Here is a 27,911-nt window from a genome sequence, read left to right on the forward strand (position 1 = left end):
TAGCTCGTCAATTCGCTTGGCGGACTCTTCCAGCTTCACGGCCTGCTCATCGGTGTTCTGGCTCATATCCTGCACGTTTTCGGACGTTAGAGACAGACAACTCGAGCATACAGCTACCAGCGATTTAGTCAAGATTTACCAGGGCAAACTTATCGATCGCCTTGATCATTTGCCGCACGCGGCTTAGGTCATCCCTTGGGAAGTGCATCACTTGGAGTGCGTTGCTGATCTCTCCTCCAGGGGTTGGCAGCACGGTTGCTTTGCCAGAAGTACCCACATCCTCCTAGTCTGACAGCTGCGTGGTCTCTGCAAAGGACAAGTGTTTAACACAGCGACGACTACGGCAGAAGGCAGCTGGATCATCTACCTGCAACCTCGGCGGGCATGGTAACGGCGGCCTCGATTTGCTCATCGCCACCAGCTTCGAGCTCCGCGTGCTGGAGCTCGGGCAGCAGTGAGTTAGGCAAGGCCACATCTGCCTCCTCTGCTGGTACCGGTGCGTCGGCTTGCTCGGGCGAGGGCTCGGGAGCTGGAGGAGCCAACTCGAGTTCTGGCTCGTCCAGCATCACCGCTGCTGCTGATCTGTTAAAGACAACAGTAAAGCATCATTACTGTGATTACCATACATGGCTAAGGGCAGGATCCAAAGCATTACTTACACTTGGGATCGGATTATCGCTGGTTTCCTCAACAACAGTTTCAATGGCCTCTTCACCACGACGCTTGCGGCCGGAGGTGCAGGCGTACCAGTCGAGGGCGCTAGTGGCCCGGGCGTGGCGCTCGCTGCGGCGATGGCCACGGCACTCATCGCCGGTAGCAGGGCTGTCCTAGCCGAGGGTGCGAGCTGCCCCGGTGCGGCACCCGCCACGGCGATGGTTACGTCGTTCGCAGGGGAGGACGATGGGTCCACCCCAGCAGCTCCCGCAGACACAGCCGCTGGTGCATCATCCCCGGTTGAGGGTGTTTCGACTACCTTCCGTCTCTGGGGGCTGGGCAAAGAAGACGAAGGACTACAAAACAGAGTTGTTATCAGTATTTAGCAGAACAACTCGATAACTTCACAGCTTGACAGGTACTTACCCGGCGAGGTCAGCGGCGCTGTCTTTGCATTTCTGCATCTCCCGACGCCGCCTGGGGATCAGAGGTGCGTCGTCGGACAACTCCATGGATGATCCGGAGGAGTTGTTTGCTTGCGCCCTCTTCCCGTTCGGTCTGCTGCTCTCGGTCGACTCTTTGCTAGCGGTTTTCACTTTTTCTGCTGAGGCCGCGGCGCTGGGCAACAAGTGATAAGGTCGGGGCAGATCGGGTTGCATCGGGTAATTCCGGTATAACGCCGTTCGATCCTGTGGCAAGTTTATCAGTCAGTTATACTTCACAATATCAAAGAAGAAGTCGAGAAGTTGACTACTTACTGATGGTGGCCGGTTCTGGGTTGAAAATCCTGCTGGAATGTATGGGACGGTTTCCATGTCCAGTAGAATTCGCTTGACGCGAACAAGCACTGCGTTGTCTCCGAGTTCCTCTGCGCACATACGAGATGGGTCTTCAGTACCCATGTACTCGAATCCTAATGTGTGGCGCTGTTGGATGGGTTGGATTCGGCGTTTGAAGAATGACATCATTACGGATGCCCCAGTTACCCCCGCCTCCTTGTGCGCGGTGATCAACTCTAGCAGCTCCTTCACCTGGTCCATCTCTGCCTCAGCAGGCTCCAGGGTCCATTCGGGGCGCTGAACGGGAGATCTGCCTGAACGCGCAGGGAGTTGGGGGGTGTGGTTCGCAATGTAGAACCATTACTGTTTCCATCCGGGGACATTGAACGGGAATTTGTAAGATATATATTTATCACTAGCATGTTGCCTAAGCTGGATGCCAGCGCCCCCTATCACAGATGGATTTTTTGAGGTGGGCTGGGGCTTCATGCGGAAAAGATAGCGGAAAAGGGCCCAGTGGGGCTCAATTCCGAGGAAGGCTTCACATAGGTGGATGAAAATAGAGATGTGGCAGATTGAGTTCGGGTTGAGGTGTTGAAGCTCAATCCCGTAATAATATAGAAGACCACGCAAGAAAGAACAAGTGGGGAGGGCCAATCCCCATTTAGAAAAAGAGCAAAAAGAGACGATCTCGTCGACATTTTCCATGGGGAAAGGGTCGCGAAGGGAAAGGCGCCAATTGACGAGATCCCTTTCCTGAAGCAGGCCTCCCAACACCAAATTTGCGAGATTGTGGCGAGAACACTTACTAATTGACCACTCGCTGGTTGCCGTTTGCGCTTCTTTCAAGTCCTTCTGGTTGGTTTTCTTCGGCGCCATTTCGAATCTGTTAAGCCACAAGTTGTTCGCACAATGCTCGGGGGCTACGGTCGCAGGCTCGAAGGATTTTGACTACGCAGGGCGGTGGAGGGGTGACGACAGGGTGAGATCTAGTTGGGGTTTTGTTTTTTTTCTCTGGCGGCGGTGTAAGATCTGAAGGCACGGAAAGAATCCTAACTGACTGCGGTGTTAAATAACCGGCGGTCAGGCAGCGGTTCACTATGCAAAAGGCGAAGCGTCGCCAAGGGGAATATTTGGAATACGAGCGGTTTTTTCAGCGGATTATTGGGCAGTTATTTGATTAACCATTTTTTCAGGGTTAATTGTTGAAGCGTCCCCCCATCAGGGAAGACTTAAAAGTGTTACTTTATCAGTCCCAGGAGGCTGATAACACTTTTATTACATCAGATGGTACATCACCGTACAACTCTTCGCGGTAATGGGCAGTGAAGCGCCACTATCGCGAGGATTACAACAAAAACCCATACTACTACACTAACTACGAACAGGGGATCATCAGAGTCTTGCGCCATGCGAAGCTCCAACGGTGACCTCACCCACAGGCAAGACTGGGTGCAGGACGGGACCCTACTCGTCGTTCTCGGGGATGTAGTCGGGATCCTCCACTGTAAAGTAAGAACGGGGTGAGTACAAACGTACTCAGCAAGTCCAATCACACCGCGAGGGGGGTTATAACAGAATTTAAATGCACAGGATAATCCAAGGATAAAGTTACGGTTCTTTTGCGGAGACACAATTATATGCAAGGGTTCGTTTCAAAAGCACTTTTCAAAATAAGTTTTCAAGTATCAAAGAACACACGATGTTGATCCACACGGATCCAAGTTTCAAACCGCTACCGGACTCCCCGTCCGCCGTAGCGCACGGCACAACCGTCGGGTACTTTCCAAACAACTCACACCAGCTCAACCATTCCCAGAGAGAAACACTAGTTATGTGACCACACCGTAACTTGCCCAATACCGTGGGCACGGCTATTCGAATAGATTTTAACTCTGCAGAGGTGTGCAACTTTACCCACAGGTGGGGTACCACAGCACGAACACCTTAGTGCCGGTGCAGATCCCATCGAAGCCCTTACCCACCTTAGCTAGACCTGACTAGCCACCACGGGATCTATCAAGGGGTCATTCGACCTAACACCGAGGTTTGACCGGGGCATAAGTCACACAGGGCTTATCCCGTTTCCTTGATCACCCGTTGCTCCCAGCTCTCCTGATGGCTATCAGACTAACTAGTGGGGTTAGGCCAAGCCGTTGCCCATACAACGGTCAAGTGGTTTGCACGTCAGGAAGCTAGGTGAGACGACACATCAACTCGGTCCTTAGGGGTGACAAGATGGATATCTCCCTTCCACGCTCAACCACTCAGGTACGAGCACACCAACGGCATTTCACACAGAAATGCCATCCATCCCGTCTGACTCACTTTTCAAAACCATATTTTATCCCTTCCCACACACACGCGTTTTCTTTATAAAATCAGGTGGTCAAGGTATGGTTATCATGACAGGGGTGGCTATCCTACCATGTTTACGGCACGCAAAACCATGCAATTTTATAAAACAGGCCACTGGGTTGTATTTATAAAAACTAGGACAAAAATATGCATCAAAGGGCGGAATTGAACTTGCCATCGTCAAGTCCTTGCGGGAAGTCCTGATCGAAGCACTGTCCTTCGGGTTCGGGGTCGCAGAACTGGTCCTCAGTTGCTCGGTCGCAGTCGGAAACCTCGTCGTTGACTCCGTGTCCTACGACGCAAACAAACAGACACACGATCAAGCGAAAGAACTAAAAGCTTTTATCGTTGAGCTTGAATCGGAAATAATTTAGTTACGGAGTTAGGGATGATATTTTTGGGTGGTTTCTTAATGGCATGACTAAAACTATACTAGAAAGGGCGTGGTAAAGTTTCGGGTCGATCGGAGGTCGTTTCGCACATAAAATGACGCGCTAAAGGAGGGGTTTAGGATTTAAACAGGGTCCAGGGGCTCATTTGTAAGTTTCTCTAAAAAGGAGAGGGCTTATTTGTAAATCCTAGAAATATTAGGGGCAGTGAAAAGTGTGGGGGACCTATTTGAAAATAAGTTTACATGGTGGAGGGGTTTGGTTTGAAAGGGAATAGCAACCATGGGCTTTTCTGCAAAATTTACAAAGGTGGGAGGGTTCTTAACCGAATGGGGAAAAGAGGAGGGGGCTAAGGGCAAACTGCCCTTCTTCTTCCTCCCCTCACCACGTGAAACAGAGGAGGGATGGGGAGGGCTCGGCCGGCCCCCAAATCCGGCGGCCCTAGGGCCTAATCGGCTCGGGCGTGTGGGGGAAAAGGGAGAGGAGGAAGAGGGGGTTCCATTTTGGGGCTCACCTCGGGCGGGGGCTGCGCGAGGCGGCGGGCCGGCGTGGGGCAGGCGGCGGCGGCCGTGCGGCTCGGGTGGCGGTGGTCTGGGCGCGGGAGAGGAGGTAGGCAGGGGCGGCACGGCTTGTGGGGAGCGAGGGGCTGCGGCCGGGCCTATTTATAGGCGGCCGGCGGTGGGGGAAAGGGGTGGCCGGCGGAGCGGCTCCACGGGCGGCCATTAATGGCGCCCGTGGCTTGCGGCGGGGGCGCGGCGAGGCCGGGCGTGCACGTGGGGGGGGGGCCGGGCTGGCACTGCGCAGCACAGGGGGCGGCGCGGGCGGCAAGGCGGGGCGCGGCAGCGGCACAGCGGCGGGGGCGCGGCGAGGCCGGGGCGCCAGCGGCGGTGGCGTGCGCGAGTGCGTCGCGGCCGTGCGCGTGCGCGTGGAGCGCGTGCGCGCGCGGTCTGGCGGCGCGGCCGTGTACGGCGGCGTGCGCGCACAGGGGGCGGGTGGCGTGCGTGCACAGGAGGGAGGTGGCGTGCGGGTGGCCGGGCGGTGGTGGGGCTCGGGAGCAGGGGAACAGGGAGGAAGAAAGGAGAAGGGAGGAGGAAAAAGGAAAAGAATAGAGGAAAAGGAAAAAGGAAAAAAAAAGAAAAAGAATAGGAAAAGGAGAGAAAGAGGGAGAGAAAAACAATGGGGAGAAAAGAAAGGAAAAAGGGAAAGAAAAGACGCGCGCGCCGGCGGAATTCACGGCGGCGACCGCGCGGCGAAACTCGCGGCGGTGACCGCGGCCGGTCGGCCACGCGCGCGCGGCGCTCGCGCGCGGAACGAGGGAAAAGATGGCGTGACTACGGTTGGATTCGGTTGCCGGTTTCGGGTCTCGGAAAGGTTAGGGTTTCGGGGAGTTAAGGGTTTCGGCGAAACGAAGAATTTAGCGCGAAATTTTCGGGCGAAAATTTTCAGGGTGTTACAAACCTACCCCACTTAAAATGAATCTCGTCCTCGAGATTCGGCTGGCTTCTAAACAGGTGGGGAAACTCCTTCTTCAGAGCATCTTCGAGTTCCCAAGTTGCTTCTTCCACTCCATGCCTGCTCCACTGAACTCTGCAAATCCGCACTTCGGAGTTCCTTGTCCTTCTGGTGACAGTGTCCAAAATTTTTACCAGTATTTCCTGGTATCGCAGATCCGGCTGTAGGTCTATTGCTTCTATTGGCACGTGTTCCTCCTCGGGTACTCTCAAACACCTTCTTAATTGCGAGACATGAAATACCGGGTGCACGTCCGACATCTCTTCCGGCAGTTGCAACCGATATGCTACGGCTCCGACTTTCTTTAGGACTTGGTACGGCCCGATGTATCGAGGGGCTAATTTTCCTTGCACTTGAAATCTTCGCGTCCCTCGAATAGGCGAGACCTTGAGATAAACAAACTCGCCTGGGTTAAAACTTATTTCTTGCCTTTTCTTGTCCGCGTAGTTCCTTTGCCGGGACTGAGCTGCTTTCAGTTTCTCGCGGATCTCCGCTACTTTTTCTTCTGCCTCTTTTATAAAGTCGGGTCCTTCTAGGGCACGCTCTCCTACCTCCGACCACATTAGGGGAGTTTTGCACTTCCTACCATAGAGGGCTTCGAACGGGGACATGCCTAGGCTGGCTTGGTAACCGTTGTTATACGAGAATTCCGCATACGACAGACTTTGTTCCCAATCTTTCCCGTAGGTTAGGACACACGCTCTCAGCATATCTTCCAGAATCTGATTCACCCTTTCGGTTTGACCATCCGTCTGTGGGTGGTATGCGGAGCTAAAATCTAACTTCGTGCCCATGGCTTTATGCAGGCTTTTCCAAAACCTAGATGTAAATTAGGTCCCTCTATCCGAGACGATTCTGCTAGGCACTCCATGTAACTTCACTATATTTTCCACGTAAAGTTTTGCCAGCTTTTCTCCGCCATAAGTGGTCCTCACGGGTATGAAATGTGCCGATTTAGTGAGTCGATCCACAATTACCCATATGGAATCGTGTCCCTTCTGTGTTCGGGGTAATCCCACTACAAAGTCCATCCCTATCTCATCCCACTTCCATACCGGAATAGGCAAGGGTTGCAATAATCCTGCCGGCTTTTGATGCTCGGCCTTTATCCTTTGACAAATGTCACAATGAGCCACGAATCTTGCAATATCCGCCTTCATTCCGTTCCACCAATATTTTTGCTTTATGTCCATATACATTTTGGTGGATCCTGGGTGGATAGAGTAGGCCGAGTTATGGGCTTCGTCCATGATCAATTGCCGGAAATCTCCATTCTGGGGTACACAAATTCTATCCTCGTACCATAATGTTCCCTTATCGTCTACTCGGAAGCCCGGCGCTTTGTTTTCTCCAGTTTGCTTACGGACCTTCATTAACTCCTGATCCGAGCTTTGGGCTTCTCTAATCTTATCCTCTAATGTCGATTGGACGTTTAGCACCTGGCTGGAACCTCGAGGAACGATGTGCACATTTAATCGTGCTATTTCCTCGCATAGGTGGTCATCCTTGGGTCCATAGGTTTTTCGGCTTAAGGCATCGGCTACCACGTTCGCCTTTCCGGGGTGATACTGAATTTCCAAATTATAGTCCTTGACCAACTCCAACCATCTTCTCTGCCTTAAATTTAAATCCGGCTGGGTAAAGATATACTTCAGACTCTTGTGGTCGGTGTAAACCTCACACTTATTTACGATCAGGTAATGTCTCCAAATCTTAAGGGCATGCACTACGGCTGCTAGTTCCAAATCATGGGTCGGATAATTCTGCTCATGAGTCCTGAGTTGGCGGGACGCATATGCAACAACCTTTCCATCTTGCATCAGTACACACCCTAATCCTTGTCGGGATGCATCACAATAAATGACAAAGTCCCGATGAATGTCCGGTAGGGTCAGCACTGGGGCGGTTGTCAGTCTTCGCTTCAATTCTTGAAAACTTCTTTCACAGGATTCTGTCCAAGCGAACTTTTTCTCCTTCTTAAGAAGTTCCGTCATGGGTCGGGCTATCTTAGAGAATCCCTCGATAAATCTCTGATAGTACCCGGCTAACCCTAGGAAGCTCCTGATTTCACTGACGTTAGTTGGTCGCTGCCAGTTGGAGACTGCTTCGACCTTTTCTGGGTCCACAGCTACGCCTTCCGTGGTCAGGATGTGACCAAGGAAAGCTACTCTTTCCAGCCAGAATTCGCACTTGCTAAACTTAGCATAGAGCCTATGTGTCCTCAGCTTCTCCAATACTACCCGCAGATGTTGCTCATGTTCCTGAATACTCTTGGAGTAGATAAGTATGTCGTCGATAAAGACTACGACAAACTTATCCAGCTCGTCCATAAATACCTTGTTCATGAGATTCATAAAATAGGCAGGGGCATTGGTTAGTCCGAAGGACATTACGGTGAACTCAAACTGCCCGTAGCGGGTGACGAAAGCTGTCTTAGGGATGTCACTTTTCTTAATCTTAAGCTGAAAATATCCTGACCTTAGATCGATCTTGGAAAAGTACTTGGCTCCTTTTAGCTGATTGAAAAGGTCATCAATCCTGGGGAGGGGGTACTTGTTCTTAATGGTAACCTCGTTCAGTGCCCGGTAATCTACGCACAACCTCATACTCCCATCCTTCTTTTTGACAAACAGAACTGGGGCTCCCCACGGCGACGAGCTTGGTCTAATGAAGCCAATTCGTTGCAGTTCTTCTAGTTGTTTCTTTAATTCTGTCAACTCGGATGCCGCCATCCTATAGGGTCTTTTGGCTATAGGGGAGGTTCCAGGGATAAGGTCAATGACGAACTCTATATCCCTATCCGGTGGCATACCGGGTAGTTCTTCGGGGAAGACATCGGGGTATTCGTTTACTACCGGGACTCCTTCTAAGGGCTTGGCTTCCATGCTAAACACCATTGGGTCAAACTTACTGTCCCGGGTATGGCAGATCACTTGTACTCCTTCAGGGTTTGTTAGGTGTACCACTTTGTCAGTACAGCCTATGAGACCATTGTGTCGGCTTAACCAATCCATCCCAAGGATCACGTCTATTCCCCCATGCTTAAGTACTACCAAATCTGCTAGAAAGTCTACCCCACTTAAATTGATCCTTGCCCGTGGACAACCCAACTGACAATTAATGTCGCCTCCAGGCGTCCGGGTTAATAGGGGTGTTTTTAGTAATACTGTAGGTATTTTGTGTTTCTCCACATAGCTCGAGGATATAAACGAGTGCGATGCTCCAGAATCAAATAGTATCGTTGCCAGAGCTGAGTTGACTAGGTACTCACCGAGCACTACGCCCTGAGCTTCTTGAGCCTCCTGCGCGTCGATGTGGTTGACGCGGGCTCGTCCAAATGATTGCTGCTTCACCTGCTGGCTGCCGTCGTTGTTGCGGACGGGCACTCGGTTGGCACCGGTCAGGGCCGGTCTGGGCCCATTCACCGTGTTGGAGAAGGCCGACGTGGCCGGCTTATTCTTGGCGTAGGGGCAATTGGCGATGAAGTGCCCCGTCTCACGGCAGTTGAAACAGGCCCTAACATTGTTGTTGTCGGAGGCGGCCAGACTTGTGTTGCTCTGCGGGGCCCTCATGGTATTCTGACTCTTGGGCTGTGCTTCAGAGGCTCGTGATCCAGTCACTTGGGACTGAGTCCTATACTGCATTGGGGCCTGGGATCTTGGTGTAGTGTAGTTGGAGTTCCTCGACTTTTGGAAGCGGTCCTGCTGGCGAGCCTTATTTTCCAAGAATTTGCGTTTATTGTCCTTTCTTTCTTCGGCCTTGGCCCTTTCTGTGAGGATGGCCTTGTTCATCAGGGTGTTGAAGTCCGGATAGATCTGGGGAGTAAGCAAGGTCCGGAGCTCTGGGCTTAACCCTTTCTTGAACATGTCTTGCTTTTTATCGTCGTCGTTCACCTCTTCCGGCGCATATCGGGCCAATTCTATGAACCGGTGGGTGTATTCTTCCACCGTCATATTCCCTTGTTGTAGTGCGCGGAATTCATCCGCCTTGCGCTTCATAGTGGCCGAAGGGATGTGGTAGCGGCGGAACTCCCTTACAAATTCTCCCCAGGTGATGGTAGAGGCATCTTCGGCTGCAGCACAATAGTTTTCCCACCAGGATAATGCCGTTCCGGTGAGCTGGTGGGCTGCCAGAAGGACTTTATCCCGGTCCTGGCATTCGAATGGTTCGAGCTTCCTCTGAATTACTCGCAACCAGTCGTCAGCATCCAACGGGTTGCAGGATCCGGCGAAGGTTGGTGGCTTGGTCCTTAGAAAGGCCGTCAGCTTGTCGTTCATATTCTGCCCTCGCGGCTGCCGGTTAATGAGGGCATTCGCCAGAGTTTCCAGTATGAGGGTTTGGTTATGGATGATCTGCGCCAGGTCTCCGAGGGGTGGGGGTGGCGGTAGTTGTTCTCCTTCTTGACTTCCCCCTCGGTTCTGGCTTACTTCTTGCTCTTCTTGGGGAAGATCTTGTTCAACGGGCTGTGCTCCGACACTAGCGGCTACGGGGTTCCGGCCACGGGAGGCCCTCGCGACGTTCCGGGGGGTCACCTGTTGATTGGGTAAATCGAGGTTACGATTTTGTGATGTTTAGGTTGTTTAATTCGTATATATAAGGCAGAATCTACCTTCTGCCGGCACCCATATATACAAGCAGCACACAACAAACCAGCACACAATCACCACAAACAGCAAGCACAAACCCTTTTTATTATTGCAAAGGGGGTACAACTTGGGGGTACGACTAGGTCTCGAGCTATTCGGCCAGGGTCTTGCAAAAGGGCACGTCTTAAACAGAAAGGCTGGGAAGGGCATCACTGGGATGGCGTCGGTCACTCTACTTGCGTGGTGTGTCTTCTTCCGGGGCGGACAGGGTGAGAGGTTCTCGCTCGCCGTCTTCTGGGTTCCCATCGGTCAGGGGTTGCTTTGCAGCATCCCCTTCGTTGGCGGCGGCAGAACTTTCAGGATTCTCGGGTGGGGCTCGTGTGCTCCCTTAGAAGGTTGGCTTGCTCATCAAAGAGTTGGTCCAGGGCGGCTAGGTAAGTAGCCACTTGGTACAGGGGGCCTTCTTCGTGGCGACGTCGTTCCAGGTTCCTCATGCGTGCTTCCCAGACTGGGGTTTTGATGGCCGGCGGAAAGAACTTTGCTGGTGTAGGGGCGAGGTGTTCTTCAAAAATCCGGCACAAATAACGGAGTGCTTTTCTGATGGCCAAGGGGTAGGTGTCTTGGTGTCTATACCCTGTGGCGGTCGCCCACCAGGGCTGGATGTCGGGGTAGCGATTGCTCCTGACGATGACCAGGATCACCCTGCAGCGGAGGGTACCATGGTGCTCGTACTCTCGGCTGTAGTACCTTGGGCGCTCTGTAACGCCAAGGCCTTCCAGGGTGTCGATCAAGAGGCTGGGGAATCCAGGTGCAGCTTGGCAATCGCCCTGGGTCCATCCTTCCTCAGCCATCTGAAACAGAAACAGGGTAAACAATCTGGTACAGGTGCAACGGAATGATATTTATTATTACAACAAGGGTGGTACAGTTTTTATGGATGCGTAGTCATTAGGTAGGGTTTTAGCTAGGGGTGCTAATCCTATCATGGGGATTCTTCCTCGGTCTTGATAGAGTGCTTCTTTATTGGAAGGAACCGATCCATCTCGTTTTCGGTCTGAGTACCCTTGTCCCAATGGGTTTCCATGGGTTCTTCTTCTTCTCGTCCAAGTCCCCTCATTCGGGCAATCCAAGTGCGCCCTCTTCCCTCAGCGGGTGGGAAAAATCCCATAGGAGTCCGCTGAAGGTGGTGCCTGTAGAGCACACGCAGTCGTCGCAAGGCTTTACGAGCGGCCTTTCGATAGGTGTCGGGGAAGCGGAAACCAGTGGTGGAGATGAACCAAGGGTCCACATCAGGGTAGCGGGTGCTTTTCTCCACAAAAACCATTACGTCGCACCGAAGGGTGCCTCCGGCGATGTACTCACGGTAGGCATACTCCGGTGGTTCCATAATCCCGACGCGTTCCAGGCTGAGCAATAGCAACTTGGGGAGGCCGGGCTCTGCGTGGCAGATTCCGCTAAATCATCCATTGCCAGCCATCTGGAACAAGGCAAAGACCAGTGGTGAGTGTTTGTGCAGAAAATTTCTGAATCGGGACAAGTTCTAGGGCCTAAAAAGGGGTCTCGCTCCTAGGGTCACGTCCTACGGCCAACCTACGGCTCTGATACCACCTGAAGCGTCCCCCCATCAGGGAAGACTTAAAAGTGTTACTTTATCAGTCCCAGGAGGCTGATAACACTTTTATTACATCAGATGGTACATCACCGTAAAACTCTTCGCGGTAATGGGCAGTGAAGCGCCACTATCGCGAGGATTACAACAAAAACCCATACTACTACACTAACTACGAACAGGGGATCATCAGAGTCTTGCGCCATGCGGAGCTCCAACGGTGACCTCACCCACAGGCAAGACTGGGTGCAGGACGGGACCCTACTCGTCGTTCTCGGGGATGTAGTTGGGATCCTCCACTGTAAAGTAAGAACGGGGTGAGTACAAACGTACTCAGCAAGTCCAATCACACCGCGAGGGGGGTTATAACAGAATTTAAATGCACAGGATAATCCAAGGATAAAGTTACGGTTCTTTTGCGGAGACACAATTATATGCAAGGGTTCGTTTCAAAAGCACTTTTCAAAATAAGTTTTCAAGTATCAAAGAACACACGATGTTGATCCACACGGATCCAAGTTTCAAACCGCTACCGGACTCCCCGTCCGCCGTAGCGCACGGCACAACCGCCGGGTACTTTCCAAACAACTCACACCAGCTCAACCATTCCCAGAGAGAAACACTAGTTATGTGACCACACCGTAACTTGCCCAATACCGTGGGCACGGCTATTCGAATAGATTTTAACTCTGCAGAGGTGTGCAACTTTACCCACAGGTGGGGTACCACAGCACGAACACCTTAGTGCCGGTGCAGATCCCATCGAAGCCCTTACCCACCTTAGCTAGACCTGACTAGCCACCACGGGATCTATCAAGGGGTCATTCGACCTAACACCGAGGTTTGACCGGGGCATAAGTCACACAGGGCTTATCCCATTTCCTTGATCACCCGTTGCTCCCAGCTCTCCTGATGGCTATCAGACTAACTAGTGGGGTTAGGCCAAGCCGTTGCCCATACAACGGTCAAGTGGTTTGCACGTCAGGAAGCTAGGTGAGACGACACATCAACTCGGTCCTTAGGGGTGACAAGATGGATATCTCCCTTCCACGCTCAACCACTCAGGTACGAGCACACCAACGGCATTTCACACAGAAATGCCATCCATCCCGTCTGACTCACTTTTCAAAACCATATTTTATCCCTTCCCACACACACGCGTTTTCTTTATAAAATCAGGTGGTCAAGGTATGGTTATCACGACAGGGGTGGCTATCCTACCATGTTTACGGCACGCAAAACCATGCAATTTTATAAAACAGGCCACTGGGTTGTATTTATAAAAACTAGGACAAAAATATGCATCAAAGGGCGGAATTGAACTTGCCATCGTCAAGTCCTTGCGGGAAGTCCTGATCGAAGCACTGTCCTTCGGGTTCGGGGTCGCAGAACTGGTCCTCAGTTGCTCGGTCGCAGTCGGAAACCTCGTCGTTGACTCCGTGTCCTACGACGCAAACAAACAGACACACGATCAAGCGAAAGAACTAAAAGCTTTTATCGTTGAGCTTGAATCGGAAATAATTTAGTTACGGAGTTAGGGATGATATTTTTGGGTGGTTTCTTAATGGCATGACTAAAACTATACTAGAAAGGGCGTGGTAAAGTTTCGGGTCGATCGGAGGTCGTTTCGCACATAAAATGACGCGCTAAAGGAGGGGTTTAGGATTTAAACAGGGTCCAGGGGCTCATTTGTAAGTTTCTCTAAAAAGGAGAGGGCTTATTTGTAAATCCTAGAAATATTAGGGGCAGTGAAAAGTGTGGGGGACCTATTTGAAAATAAGTTTACATGGTGGAGGGGTTTGGTTTGAAAGGGAATAGCAACCATGGGCTTTTCTGCAAAATTTACAAAGGTGGGAGGGTTCTTAACCGAATGGGGAAAAGAGGAGGGGGCTAAGGGCAAACTGCCCTTCTTCTTCCTCCCCTCACCACGTGAAACAGAGGAGGGATGGGGAGGGCTCGGCCGGCCCCCAAATCCGGCGGCCCTAGGGCCTAATCGGCTCGGGCGTGTGGGGGAAAAGGGAGAGGAGGAAGAGGGGGTTCCATTTTGGGGCTCACCTCGGGCGGGGGCTGCGCGAGGCGGCGGGCCGGCGTGGGGCAGGCGGCGGCGGCCGTGCGGCTCGGGTGGCGGTGGTCTGGGCGCGGGAGAGGAGGTAGGCAGGGGCGGCACGGCTTGTGGGGAGCGAGGGGCTGCGGCCGGGCCTATTTATAGGCGGCCGGCGGTGGGGGAAAGGGGTGGCCGGCGGAGCGGCTCCACGGGCGGCCATTAATGGCGCCCGTGGCTTGCGGCGGGGGCGCGGCGAGGCCGGGCGTGCACGTGGGGGGGGGGCCGGGCTGGCACTGCGCAGCACAGGGGGCGGCGCGGGCGGCAAGGCGGGGCGCGGCAGCGGCACAGCGGCGGGGGCGCGGTGAGGCCGGGGCGCCAGCGGCGGTGGCGTGCGCGAGCGCGTCGCGGCCGTGCGCGTGCGCGTGGAGCGCGTGCGCGCGCGGTCCGGCGGCGCGGCCGTGTACGGCGGCGTGCGCGCACAGGGGGCGGGTGGCGTGCGTGCACAGGAGGGAGGTGGCGTGCGGGTGGCCGGGCGGTGGTGGGGCTCGGGAGCAGGGGAACAGGGAGGAAGAAAGGAGAAGGGAGGAGGAAAAAGGAAAAGAATAGAGGAAAAGGAAAAAGGAAAAAAAAGAAAAAGAATAGGAAAAGGAGAGAAAGAGGGAGAGAAAAACAATGGGGAGAAAAGAAAGGAAAAAGGGAAAGAAAAGACGCGCGCGCCGGCGGAATTCACGGCGGCGACCGCGCGGCGAAACTCGCGGCGGTGACCGCGGCCGGTCGGCCACGCGCGCGCGGCGCTCGCGCGCGGAACGAGGGAAAAGATGGCGTGACTACGGTTGGATTCGGTTGCCGGTTTCGGGTCTCGGAAAGGTTAGGGTTTCGGGGAGTTAAGGGTTTCGGCGAAACGAAGAATTTAGCGCGAAATTTTCGGGCGAAAATTTTCAGGGTGTTACAATTGTCCCGAAAAAAGGGGGTTTTCGAATTTTGAGTTCAATTTCTACTGATTATACCATCACACCATATATTTTCCATGGGAACATTTTTTCACTGCATGCCACGATTCTTGGATCTTTTTTTCCAAAGTTTGAGAGATTTGGATTCAAGGCTCGGGGGCTGCGGGATACGTGGCATCGACTACTTATTTTTTTGAAAGTACTCGAAAGATAAGAAAAGAAGACTCAAGACTAATTTGACCCTCAGCCTGATTCTTCAATTCAACCTAAGGCTCGGGGGCTACTCCATATGGAGTGCGATTATTCATCGCACCCCATGTAAAAGAAGGAATTCGGGGCATGAGCACCTCATAGCTTCGATGCAGCCAAAGGAGTACTCGAAGAAGGATTTCAACATAGAGCCTCGAAAGAAGTCGAAGATTACTTCAGAAGTACTCGAAGAGCCTGCAGTACTCAGCTACGAAGAGCTCGGGGGCTTGTCAGACCCGGGGCCACGGGGCTGCGTACATTAGGGAGTTCGTACTGGACTAGGGGATAGGATATGTCCTACACCTTATCTATAATGTATTCTACCCGCATGTGGAGTAGAACTAGTCGATACAGAAGGAAGTTACTCGAGTTGTATTCGAGTACGATTCCTAAGCTAGTATCAGGCTAGGATTCATGTAACCCTGTCCTCCCGGATATATAAGGGCGGGCAGGGACCCCCTCAAAACAGAGGAACACCAAGGCAATACAAACCATCATACAGGATGTAGGGCATCACGCATATTGCGGCCCGAACCTGACTAAATCTTGTGTTGCTTGCACCTTCGAGTTCCTGATTTCGGCGCATCCCAACCCAAAATCTACCACCTTGGGGATACCCCTCGGTGGGCAGCTGGATAAACCCCGACACCACCCATCAAAAAACTCTCAGAAGGCTACTGCTAAGAATTCTCAGCAGCACCAGCCAGCCAAAAACTCTCATAAGGCTGATGCTGAGAACTCACAAAAGCATCAGCCAACCAAAAGCTCCCAGAAGTCATCTGCTGCTGAGAAGCCAGCCAAAAGCAGCCAGCGTAAGCAAAAAGATGTTGTTGGTGTTGGTGCTGCTGACAAGAAGGCTGCTGTTGAGAAGAATGCTGCTGCTAAGAAGAAGGCTGGTGGTGTTGCTGCAGAGAAGAAGGCTTCTGCTGCCCTTGCTGAGAAGGCTGTTGCTAGTGCTGTGAAGAAGGCTGCTGCTGGTGCTGTGAAGAAGGCTGCTGCTGCCATGGCATCCAAGAAACAACATAAGAAAGGTGCATAAAAAATGACATGGACTGAGGCACGCCGTAAATTCAAATATGGACAACCTATGTTCACAGAAACAGAACTGGACCTGCAACAGTTAGTCTTCATACTCACTACTTGAAAGGTTGTGTGGGAAATCAGAAAAAATAGCATTGTGGTCAAGTACAAGCGTAGCCATTTTTTGTGTTCGCTGGACACGGAGTGTTTCCTTGTTGGATTCAATGATTTATATGACCTCTTCAAACTTGATGGATTGGATGTGTCACTTCTGCGCTACTTCACATTGTAAGTTGCAATTCCTCGTCCATGTGTGCCACCAACATGTAGCACTAGTTAGGTAATGTAGTTTACTTCATTCCATAAGTTTGCTTGACATTGTTTTTTTTTATTCTTAGATGGATAATTGTTGAAACTAAGACAAAGGCCTTGCCAATGGGCTTCCTTGATCCTGAGCTAATGTCCTTGTCCACCATACAATCTGACAAATCTTATAGGGTGAATTATGTGATAAAGGCCTTCCGTCACTTTGCTAAGAAGGAGTTAATCATGTTTGCACATAATCCAGGTGACCACTGGATTTTAGTGGTAATTATTCCAAAGTGGAGCAAGGTTTTGTGCTTCGATTCTCTTAGGTCCAAGCCACGTGATCATAGCTTGTTGAAAGAAGTCATTGATGAGTAAGTATACTTTCCTATACTTCACCTTATTTCATAAATAAACTATGAATAGTGAATAACTGAGCATAAACAATGTTCAATTTCCATACTTGTAAGGCTTTTCATGCATACCCAGTCAAGGAGAAGGCAAATAAGAGCTTGGTACATGTCTCCAAGTTCCCGGTAAGTGCATGTTAAGTACAAACATCTATAAGGGATTAAGTATCTTGGTGATTTCTGCATTGACCTATTCATTCTCCACTAAATTATATTTAAATTTCTCAGTCTAATTTTATGGCAGTGCCACCAGCAATCTTCTAGTAATACCTATGGTTTCTACACAGCACATCACATGATGGTAGCTATGGAAATACTAAAAGTGGAGAATCCTTTGGTACAGATCTATTCTCACTGATTTTTTTCCTGCATGTAGATAGTTTGGATTGAGTCTTATTTGTTCCATGGTGTTAGTGATCTGCATGTTGCTGACTCTAATTTGTTATATTTTACTAAACAACTACATAGGAATTTGAAGTGATTACACATCCGATCGACCAAGATGCATTAGACAACATTTGAGAATTGATTGCCTCCTTCATAGTGTCCTAGGTGATCAATAAGAAAGGAGAGTTTCATTGCAACAGCCTAGGGGTTTCCTTTTGAACCAATAATGTTACAATGCAAGATGAACCTATGTTGCTGTGATGTGATGTTGTGCCTGATTAACCCTGCCTGTGTTATTATGAAAGATGAACCTATGCATGTCTACCTGTGCCAGATACCGTGAAAAAAAAAGAAAAGACACATATCACACACGCGTCTCAAGATCACCCGCCTGTGCTTTTATCAGCTATAGGAGACGTGGTTTAAGTACCCCATCTCTGATACTCACATTAAAGGAGACGCGTTTTAAGAACCCCATCTCTAATGTTAAGTTATCGGAGACGCGTGTATAAAGAAACGCGTCTCCGATATAGTTCTTCACAGTCGCGGTTCAGTTAAACCGCGTCTCCATTGATGGTTATTTGAGACTTATAAAACCACGTCTCGAATATGCGTCACATCAGTGACACAAATTTGGAGATGAAAAAATTTTCAGCACTGCTAGTGCTCGAACGTCCGATATCAAATTTCATATCGGACGGTCCGTTGCAACAAGAAGAAACACAGTCTGCAACATTCAACCATACCTTTTGCAACATCAAATACTTATTGGCATCTGATTTTCCCATATTAAGAGAATCAAATTCCCGCCGCAACAAAGGCATGCAACATCAGATCCGGATCTTTCATTTTTCCTCTAAGAAGTACAACTTTGCAAAATCAGTTGTTGAAACATCGGAAAACATCTTATGCAACATGAAAAAATGACTACAGCAAAAAATAATATCTATTGTTTGTTGGTGTTTTACCGCCACGCCCACCAAGAGATACCCCGAGGTGGTGAGTTTGTAGGTAGGGTGTCGCCGAGATTAGGAACTTAAAGGTGTAAGGAACATAAAGTTTAGACAGGTTCGGGCCGCCGAGAGCGTATTACCCTACGTCCTGCATGGTTTGTGTTGCCTTAGGAGGTGATCGGGTGATCCGTTGTTTGGAGGGGGTCCCTGCCCCACCCTTATATAGTTTGGGGGAACAGGGTTATATGGAAGTTTTAGTCGGATACAAGCCTAGGAGTCCTACCCGAGTACTTTTCGGGTAGTTTCCTTCTATTCCGACTAGTTCTACTACCGTTCGAGTGGTCCTGCTACGGTATGAGTAGTTACAATAGATGTAGGGCGTGGACCATGTACCATCCCTTATCCTAGGATACGTACGCTATATGCACAGTCCCGTGGATCTTGGTTTGACATTGCTGCAACGTCAAGAAAACTTTATAGCATCTTAATTTGCTTTTGCTGCAACATGCAAAATCACCAATCGTGACATGCGAGATGATATACTGCAAGAAAAAAATGATCAGAACATCATCTCTACATACCAGACACACCGTCATTGCGGCCTGCTCCTCTAATCATCAATGACTCTGTTCTCCAGTCCCACCGAGGCCGATATCTTTTGATGAGAAGCAGTCCCTCCTTTGTTGCTATGCATCTAGGCGAGAGAAAGAAGATCGCCAGTGGAATAGCTCGCCACCAACATCCTCTCGTCGCTTCCCTAGCGCCAGCTCCATCCCAACCAGTACATCGACCAAACTGGCAGCCTCATCCTTGATTTGGGATGGGGACAGGTTGGGGCGCCACCGCTGTCTGCGATGAGGGCAACGCGGCATAGGGGAAGGCACGACCCTGCAGCCTAGGGAGGTGATCCAATGTGCAGGGAGCCGGGGAGCTAAAGGGGACGCAGAGCGGTGGAGCTACCATCCGAGAAAAGAAAATGAATGGACATGTGATGAGCAGGCCGTCCGACCGTCCGATATTTTAATTCCGTCGGACATCTTACTACTAGCATTTCTGAAATTTTTTTGTCTCCAATGAGTAAGGACTGCAATGGGGTGGGTTCGGATCAGGTGGAATGTTTGGGCATCCAAAACCGAAACACGAACACAGATTCGGGTGAAAATCCATCCCCAAAACCAAAACCCGTGGATACCCAAAACCCGATTGGATACCCAAAACCCGCTACGTATGGCAATGTAGTAAGAGCAATAAGTACTTTCTATAAATATATACACAATATATATAACATTCACATGTATAAACAAGAGGTAGTAAATAGTAAATAATTTCTTGAGTCAACTTAGAATAAAACTAATAGTCTAAGTAAACAAAGTTATTATTAGTATACTATAAAATATGAGTTTTTATTCCAAAAGGATATCCATTGGGTATCCACGGGTAAAAAACCAAACCCGATAGATTTCGGGGCCCAAACCCTAAAACCGTGGGTGAGAAATCATCCCCAAACCAAACCTGCTAGACCCAAAATCCACGGATATCCGATCCGAAACCAAACCATTGCCATCCTTACCAATGAGCTTTGAGCTACGTCTCCAAAAGAATTTATGACATAGTGGGTGTGAAGTAAACGCCCCACAATTGAAGATATGGAGCATTTGCTCCAAGTTGGAGAGTCCTCTCCAACGGATTTCCTGGAATGTTAGGTAGCATTAATTGCATGCATTGGTGGTGGGAAAATTATCGAACTACATGGAAGGGGCAGTATAGCAGCCGCTATGGATTTCCAACAGTCATCCTTGAAGTAGTGGCATCATATGACCTCCATATTTGGCATGCATTCTTTGGTGTAGCTGGGTTTGCATTCTTTGGTGTAGCTGGGTCGAACAACGATATAAATATGCTGAATCAGTCCCCTTTGTTTATTGAAGTGATAAAGGGTGAAGCTCCCCGTGTTCAGTTTTCTATCAGTGGCAGTCAATATAACACTAGATATTATGTTGCTGATGAAATTTACCCTGAATATGGGCAGCGTTTGTGAAGTCTATAAATTCACCTCAACTAGAGAAACACAAGGTGTATGCATAGGCAACAAGAAGCTAAAAGGAAAGATGTGGAGCGTGCTTTTGGGGTGCTGCAAGCTTGTTTCAACATCGTGCGTGGTCCAGCACGATCTTGGAGCAGGACTATTCTTCAAAAAATTATGAAAGCTTGTGTTATTCTCCATCACATGATAGTGGAAGATGAGGGAGAAATAGCTAAGGAGCCTTTAGAATTGAATGTTGTCCCAAGAGCATCAATTGTTCTTCCACCTGAAGTGCAAAAGGCCAATAATAGTAACCCATGCTTTGATGACATTCTGCGTAGAAATTCTGTTATATATGCTCACTCAGTCTATAGCCAACTTAAAAATGATCTAATTGAGCATATTTGGCAACGTTATGGAAGTAGGGGAAATAACTAATGATTTTTTATGTAAGCTCTTGTAGTTATTTATTGTTCTTGTTACAGTACAGATGGTTATATTGAGTACATTAACTTACAACTCTATTCTTTGTTTTAACAGGTTTTGAAGGAGATTGCTGTCAGATAGCTTTGGACGTTGCTTTTGTTCGAACTCCCTCCAGAAAAGCATCTTCTATCTATTTTGTGGTCTGGATGAAGCTAGTACTCTTGAATGTAGTGATATGAAGATCATTTTACTTATCGGTTAGTTGCTATGGTTGTACTGTATTTGCACAGCACCTGTTAAATGTTGAGATGTTTCAATTATCTATTTTCAATTTGCCCATTAATTGGTATTGTGGCATTTGCAAAGTTTCTTCTTTCAAAGTGTTTAGCTTTGGTTTCTTGTGTTTATTTTTCTGAAGCCACATATAAAGCTACAGTGATGGTGTTCATAATAGATTGTTGTCATTCATGTGGATGTGCATATATTAAAAGCAGTTATAGACATATTTGTAGATACCCATTGAGGTGGTTTACTATAATATATATAATATAGTCTATAGATAACATGAAATTTGATATAGAGAGGTGCTCTCTGTAAACTTTTCGGGTGCCCTTAGGGTTAGGGGTGCCCTTATCGGCCAGCCACGCCTCCCACCCCGTATTTTTTTTTTAAGTCCCGGAGCCGGACCGCACCGGATGGAGCTCGCAGCGGCAGAGCAGACAGGCGGACAACATACCTACGACCTAACAAAATCCCAGAGCCGGCGCCGCTGACGCGGCGGCGCCCACAGGAGCCGTCGCTTTCCCGGTCGTGCACGTCAACCGGTCCGGCGCGTATCTCTGGGGGCCGGGGGCGGCACCGCACGCCGGCCCTCGAGGCGCGTTTTCCTGCAGCTCCCGTCGCCGTCCCGCCCTCCACGGACGCCGGTGCATGTCGCGCGCGCCGCCCGTCCTGTTCTCCTCCAGCCACCTGCCCTGCCCTCTTGACGGGTTCTCAACAGCAGCAGTCACCAGCAAGTAACCCTTGGGGAGCGACGCCTGTTCTGGCGGGTGACGTCGATCCCGGAAAACCTCTGGTTCCCTTTTTCTTCCCCCCGTCGACTTCTGGTACGCCCAGGAAGTTACCGGGAATGTTACCGTGGTGACTTTTTATTAGTTTTTACAGACCGATGATTTCGGTCTCCGGTCTCCCACCTTCCCTTTCCAGAAACTCAGATCACATTCCGGTTGGAAAACCAACCATCCAGAAAGCAAGTGTTTGGAAGAAAGGCAGCTTATCTTTTGGCGGTGATAGTCACAGCCGGAGATCCATCCCCCACGGCGGCAGAGGCATAAAAGGTGGAACCGCAGATCAGCCTGGCTCCCTGATACGGCCATACCTGAATGAGAACCTGCTGGTTTGCTGGCTGATAACTCACCCACTTCCCCGGCAAACTTTTTCCATGTCCATGGGCACCCATCCTTGTCTCCACCTTCTGACCTCTGCGCCTATAAGTAGTAGCGGCGCAGGCCACAAACAATTGTAAAAAAAAAAAGATTGAGAAGGGAACCGGGCATGGAGTAGGATTGTTGTTGCAGTAGAAGCCAGTTTTTGCCTTTCCAATCCCTGTTCTGTTCTTGCTTGTCGTCCTTCTCCCTAAGTCATCGTCCTTGCCTGCTTCTTGGATTTGGATTCCCACTGCAAATTCTTTGCTTGCTTCGGTGGCGTTGCGTTCGGCTGCGACGGCGAGGGCGGAATTGAAGATAGCGAGGGCGAGATCTGCTGGTAGTTGTGGTGCAGTTGGTGCGGGAAGCCGCTGCCTGTCCTGCTCGTCCTCTCACAAGGCAAGTCCAAGCAAGGAGAAATCTTCGCCCGAGTACTCGCCTTTCTCCGCTCTCGATTCGGCAGCGCCGCGGCGAGCCTCCGTGCATGGGCGCGGCACGGTGAGACGCGCGCGCGAGAGGGGGTCCCATGGATGCGGAGGGCGGCCGCGGCGCCGCGGGTGCGCTCAAGAAGGTGCGTGAGCCCGGCTTCCTTTTTTTTTTCTCTCTCTCCCCCTCGGATTGCGCCTCAGAGATTTGATTTCCTTTTGTTTTCGTGGTGACGGAGGTTTCTTGGTGTTGGTGGGGTTGCAGTCATGGCGGTCGGAGCTGGTGCTGGCCTACCAGAGCCTCGGCGTCGTGTACGGCGAGGTGGTCACGTCGCCGCTCTACGTGTACAAGAGCGCCTTCGCCGGCGGCGACATCGAGCACTCGGAGGGCAACGAGGAGATCTACGGCGTGCTCTCGCTCGTCTTCTGGACGGTCACCCTCATCACGCTCCTCAAGTACGTGCTCGTCGTTCTGCCCGCCGACGACGACGGCGAGGGCGGCACCTTCGCGCTCTACTCCCTCATATGCCGCCGGGTCGGCGCGGGGCTCCTCCCTGGCGCCGGCGCCGGCGACGACCTCAAGGAGCAGCGCGACGGACGCGTGCGCACGGCGCTGCAGCAGCGCAGGGAGCTGCAGTGGCTGCTGCGGCTGTTCGCTCTGCTCGGGACGTCCATGGTCATCGGCGACGGCGTGCTCACCCCAGCTGTCTCCGGTCGCACATCCCCTCCTAGCATGAACTGAAACCGTTCATTGTTCAACGGTTCCCGTCAAGTCTGACCTGCTCCTCTTGCTCCCTTTTCAGTGCTCTCGGCTGTTTCAGGGCTCAAGCTGTCAATGGTCGATGAACATCACCAATGTAGGTCGATTTGTTGTTCAAATTTAGTTTATATGGTTGCTCGATGGGGATGTGCCAGCTGCTTATGCTAATTTTGCAGATTCTAGTTGCTGCATGGATTGATTATGATGTATGTTTCTGAATAGTGTTTTCTGTTGTGCCTTGTTGATTTGCAGATGTTCTGCTTCCAGTAACATGTGCGATACTGGTAGGCTTGTTCGCCTTGCAACACTATGGCACACACAGGGTCGGGTTTCTCTTTGCGCCTATTATTTGCCTGTGGCTCCTCTGCATCAGCATCATAGGGGTCTACAACATCATCTATTGGAATCCCCATGTCTATAAAGCCCTTTCACCGTACTACATGTACAGATTTCTGCAGAAGACGCAATTTGGAGGCTGGATGTCACTGGGTGGGATCCTGTTATGTGTAACTGGTAAGAAAAGAAGATGATCCATCGCACGCGCTGTTCGACTCTGCCACTTTGCATAAACGATGACGATAAGTTGATCCTTGCAAAACTGTTGAAATTCATAGGTTCTGAAGCTATGTGTGCAGACCTTGGACATTTCTCACAGTCGTCAATCAAGGTATGCCATGTGTCCTATAACAGGATAACATCAATCATACTACAAGAGTATCTCTGCACATTTGAATTAGCGTCTTTCAATTTCTATGCTGTATTACATTTTTGAACCAGATATAGAGTTAATGCATTGTAGACTCAGAGTTCCCAACTTTTCCTGTCCACATTTCGTAATAAATGGAAAATAGTCAGTAAGCCCATGGAACTTGTGTTGGACAAAGTAGATGAATTCAGAGCAGGAACAAAAGAATATGTATACTGGATAATGTATTGTGTCCAGGACTCCTTGGCATATTTAGGTAGCCTTTGACTCGAAACTTACAAGAAACGATGTTAGAGTTCACTACTTCACTGGAATTAATTACATGACTTATATTCAAAGGAGATAGAGAGTGTTGCATCTGATCTGTCTCAGGCTCTCAGCTGAACAGCTTTTATGCTTATATTATGAGTCACAATTCTTTGTATTCCCAATCTAAAATCCTGGAAACTGCATTATCAACTTAGGCTGCTTTAAACAGGTTTAAACCAAAGCATGGCATGTAGGTTCTAATCCAAAACTTCTATATGAAGACAACCAACTTTGTGGAGGGAGAATGTGCTGGATGCAACCCTACAGGATATGCTACAGTTTCTTGGCATGTTGGATTAGGAATAGTGCACTGCTCAACTAAGAGATTAGAATATTAGATGGAACCGCACTGATGTTAACCACTGGTTTAAATTGTTTCAAACTCACATATAGTGCCTTACTTGTACCTAGATGGTTACATATACATACAGTAAATATAGGGATTTGTTTGTGCTGTGCACATATTCTTCAAAATATATTCTGCCTGATTATTCTACAATGCTAGACAATAATACAGCTACTTAGGTGTTGCTTTTTAAGAAACCAAATAGCATTGCAAAAAAAAAATGTATGAAATGGTACTTAACTGGAAGAGTCTGTGAAACCAAGATTCAACACAAGTGATTACTCAGCTGTACCAAAAAGTTTGATTTAACACCTCTTAATAGAAAAGAAAAAAAAAACTTTGCTTCAACCATGTTCAACCTGATTTTCTTTGTCAATTATTTTATGATGTTCACCTGTTACCATCATGTAGGTGTCAGAATATTGGAGGTTCTCTGGCATTTATATTTTATATATTTGCACAGTCATCTTTACACTGAGATTTGCTACAACTTGCATGATCTTCCAGTTTGGAATTATTCGGTGCATGACATTATAATTGTTTGTTTTGTTCATTGTTATAGTATCAGTGCATGTGACATGCCACCTACCATTTCTGGCCACCACTCGCCCAAGTTTTATTAAGTCTAAATTCCATAACACTCTCTTTCTTTCAACAGTTAGCTTTCACAATGGTGGTTTATCCATCACTCATACTAGCCTATATGGGACAAGCTGCTTACATTTCACGGCATCACAGTTTTGAGAAGAACCATCATATTGGATTTTATGTATCAGTTCCGGGTATACTATCGTTTTGCCTTGTTACCTCATGGATCAATATTTGGTGGAAGAGTTCTCCCCTTCCTTAGTTTTTACTGATGCAATAATTACTTTCTTTCTAGAAAAAATCAGATGGCCTGTTCTGGGGATTGCAATACTTGCAGCTGTAGTTGGGAGCCAAGCAGTTATTACTGGCACATTCTCAGTTATCAAGCAATGTTGTTCCTTAAATTGCTTTCCAAGGGTGAAGATTGTGCATACATCCTCCACAGTACATGGCCAAATATATATTCCAGAGATCAATTGGATCTTAATGCTACTGTGCTTGGCTCTTACTATAGGCTTCAGAGATACAAAGCACATGGCAAACGCACAAGGTAAGAGTACAAAATTTCGTTAGCAAATATGAAATAACGAAGTCATGATACATGAGCACCAACAGTTATTTATTTAACTTCAAATGTATTGAATATTAACTCCATTACAAATCTTTTTTTTCAGGGTTGGCTGTTATAACAGTTATGATCGTCACAACTTGCTTGATGTCACTCGTCATTATCCTTTGCTGGAATAAGAATATTGTATTTGCTCTTGCTTTCCTTCTTTTTTTCGGTGCAATTGAAGCCATCTACTTCTCAGCATCCCTTGTGAAGTTCCATGAAGGAGCTTGGGTACCTATAATTCTTTCCTTCATTTTCTTGATGGTGATGTGCGTGTGGCATTACGGCACTGCAAAGAAGTACGAGTTTGATGTAGACAATAAGGTGTCAATAAGTTGGCTCTTGAATCTAGGTCCTTCATTGGGTATTGTTCGTGTCCGAGGCATTGGCCTGATACATACAGAGCTTATATCTGGGATTCCTGCTATTTTCTCCCATTTTGTCACCAACCTTCCTGCATTTCATCAGGTATCTTATCATACTGTTTGTGTTGTTCTTATCAGCACTTTCTAGAATCCAAGCTATAGAATTCTTTTATGCTCTCTCTAGACACGCTGCTGAATAATTTCGTACTGAACCAATGCATGCATATCTCTATTTAATTACTGTAATAAACTAATAATCAAACATGTTTCTCTTTTGTCAGGTTCTGGTCTTCCTATGCATTAAATCAGTGTCTGTACCACATGTCCAACCCGAGGAGCGATTTTTGGTGGGCCGCATTGGCCTGAAACAATACAGGCTATACAGGGTAGTTGTTCGATACGGGTACCGGGATGTACAGCTGGACAGCCTAGAGTTTGAGAAGGCCCTGGTGAGCAGCATTGCAGAGTTCATCCGCTCTGGGGATTCTGACCAAAATTGTTATCTGGATGGTTCAGACAGTCCCTATGAGAAGTTATCTGTCATCAGCAAAGGTCTACCATTTCAGGAGGAGGACGGAGAGCCTGAAGGGTCACCCAAATCATCCACTTTTAAGGAGACAAACCCGAAATTAGTATCATCCAAGACAAGAAGAGTGAGGTTTGTGCTCCCAGAAAATGCGCAGATGAACAGCGAGGTGCGTAGCGAGCTGCAGGAGCTGACTGAGGCAAGGGAGGCAGGCATGTCCTTCATTATGGGGCGCTCGTATATGAAGGCAAAGAGCGGATCAAGCCTTATCAAGCGGATCGCCATAAACTTCATCTACCAGTTCCTGATGAGGAATAGCCGAGGCCCTGCTTACGCGGCTAATGTGCCTCATGTTTCCACCCTTGAGGTAGGGATGGTTTGCCAAGTCTGATGGTAGTGACTATCACCATGCCAAGTTGTTATAGAGGTAGAAATAGTTTATTTCATATACCTGTATATATACATCCTAACAAAAGTGATAGATGGTAGGTGAAGCAGAGCACCATTGGGGCCTGCAGGTGCAGATCTTGGATACATGAAGTGTGCATAGTTTTTTCTTTGCATTCTTGACTTCGTGTGTAGAGTTCGTCCCTTCTCTGGCTTTTTTCAACTGCCGTGGTCGTTGTTGCTGTGAGTTATGGTGACAGAGCACAGTGCAGGACGGAGAGAATTTTTGTGTACGTGAATTGGTGTGTGACCAATTAATTGTACTAGATCAGAATCTGAATAAGTTTAAACTGGAATAGTTTTATCAGACTTCAGAGAGGAGACTGAAAATTTCTATTGGACACCATGACAATGATTTACCAAATCTGATGGGTAGGCATACTGTACTCTGGCTAGCTCAATACATGATCTGGAGATGAATCAGTTTCGCTATAGTATAACTAGAGAACAAAAAAGTGAGGAAAAACAGATGTCGTGGTTGAAGTTGTGCACTCTAGTTTGCTTTCTAAAGTGCCTCTATGCTCTTTTCAGAAAGCACGCAGAGCTCGATTACTGATAGAGATAAGTAAGTTTTGTGCCTACTACTGTTCACCTTCTCCTTACATTTATGCAGCATAAATTTGTTGCTGGCTTGTATTAATCCGCTCACTGGTAGATCTTCAAGAGGCAGTATCTTGTACTGTACACTTGAATTCTCCCTCTAATTGCAAATATGATTAAATCCTAGAAACGTTCTAATCAAAAACC

At 49.0% G+C, this 27,911-nt stretch overlaps 2 protein-coding genes across 3 annotated transcripts; both read left to right on the forward strand.

Annotated features, from left to right (window-relative positions):
• The first annotated feature begins 900 nt into the window (after nucleotides 1–900).
• On the forward strand, nucleotides 901–16,169 carry LOC112890397 (axoneme-associated protein mst101(3)-like). The gene is made up of 2 exons (XM_025957293.1): nucleotides 901–939; nucleotides 15,801–16,169. The coding sequence occupies exons 1-2, from the start codon at nucleotides 901–903 to the stop codon at nucleotides 16,167–16,169; spliced, it is 408 nt and encodes a 135-aa protein (XP_025813078.1).
• Nucleotides 16,170–21,947: 5,778 nt separating this feature from the next.
• Nucleotides 21,948–27,489, forward strand: LOC112890273 (potassium transporter 24-like). 2 transcript variants are annotated; one of them, XM_025957178.1, is made up of 10 exons: nucleotides 21,948–22,650; nucleotides 22,770–23,217; nucleotides 23,308–23,361; nucleotides 23,517–23,777; nucleotides 23,879–23,931; nucleotides 25,284–25,407; nucleotides 25,509–25,763; nucleotides 25,888–26,294; nucleotides 26,473–27,084; nucleotides 27,200–27,489. In XM_025957178.1, the coding sequence occupies exons 1-10, from the start codon at nucleotides 22,606–22,608 to the stop codon at nucleotides 27,254–27,256; spliced, it is 2,316 nt and encodes a 771-aa protein (XP_025812963.1). In that variant the 5' UTR covers nucleotides 21,948–22,605; the 3' UTR covers nucleotides 27,257–27,489. The 2 variants fall into 2 exon arrangements, with proteins under 2 accessions (XP_025812963.1, XP_025812964.1); XM_025957179.1 differs by having other exon boundaries at nucleotides 22,606–22,650; nucleotides 26,473–27,489.
• The last annotated feature ends 422 nt before the right edge of the window (nucleotides 27,490–27,911 follow it).

The sequence above is a fragment of the Panicum hallii genome, chromosome 4 (genome assembly GCF_002211085.1).
Source record: "Panicum hallii strain FIL2 chromosome 4, PHallii_v3.1, whole genome shotgun sequence".
NCBI classification, from domain to species: domain Eukaryota; kingdom Viridiplantae; phylum Streptophyta; class Magnoliopsida; order Poales; family Poaceae; genus Panicum; species Panicum hallii.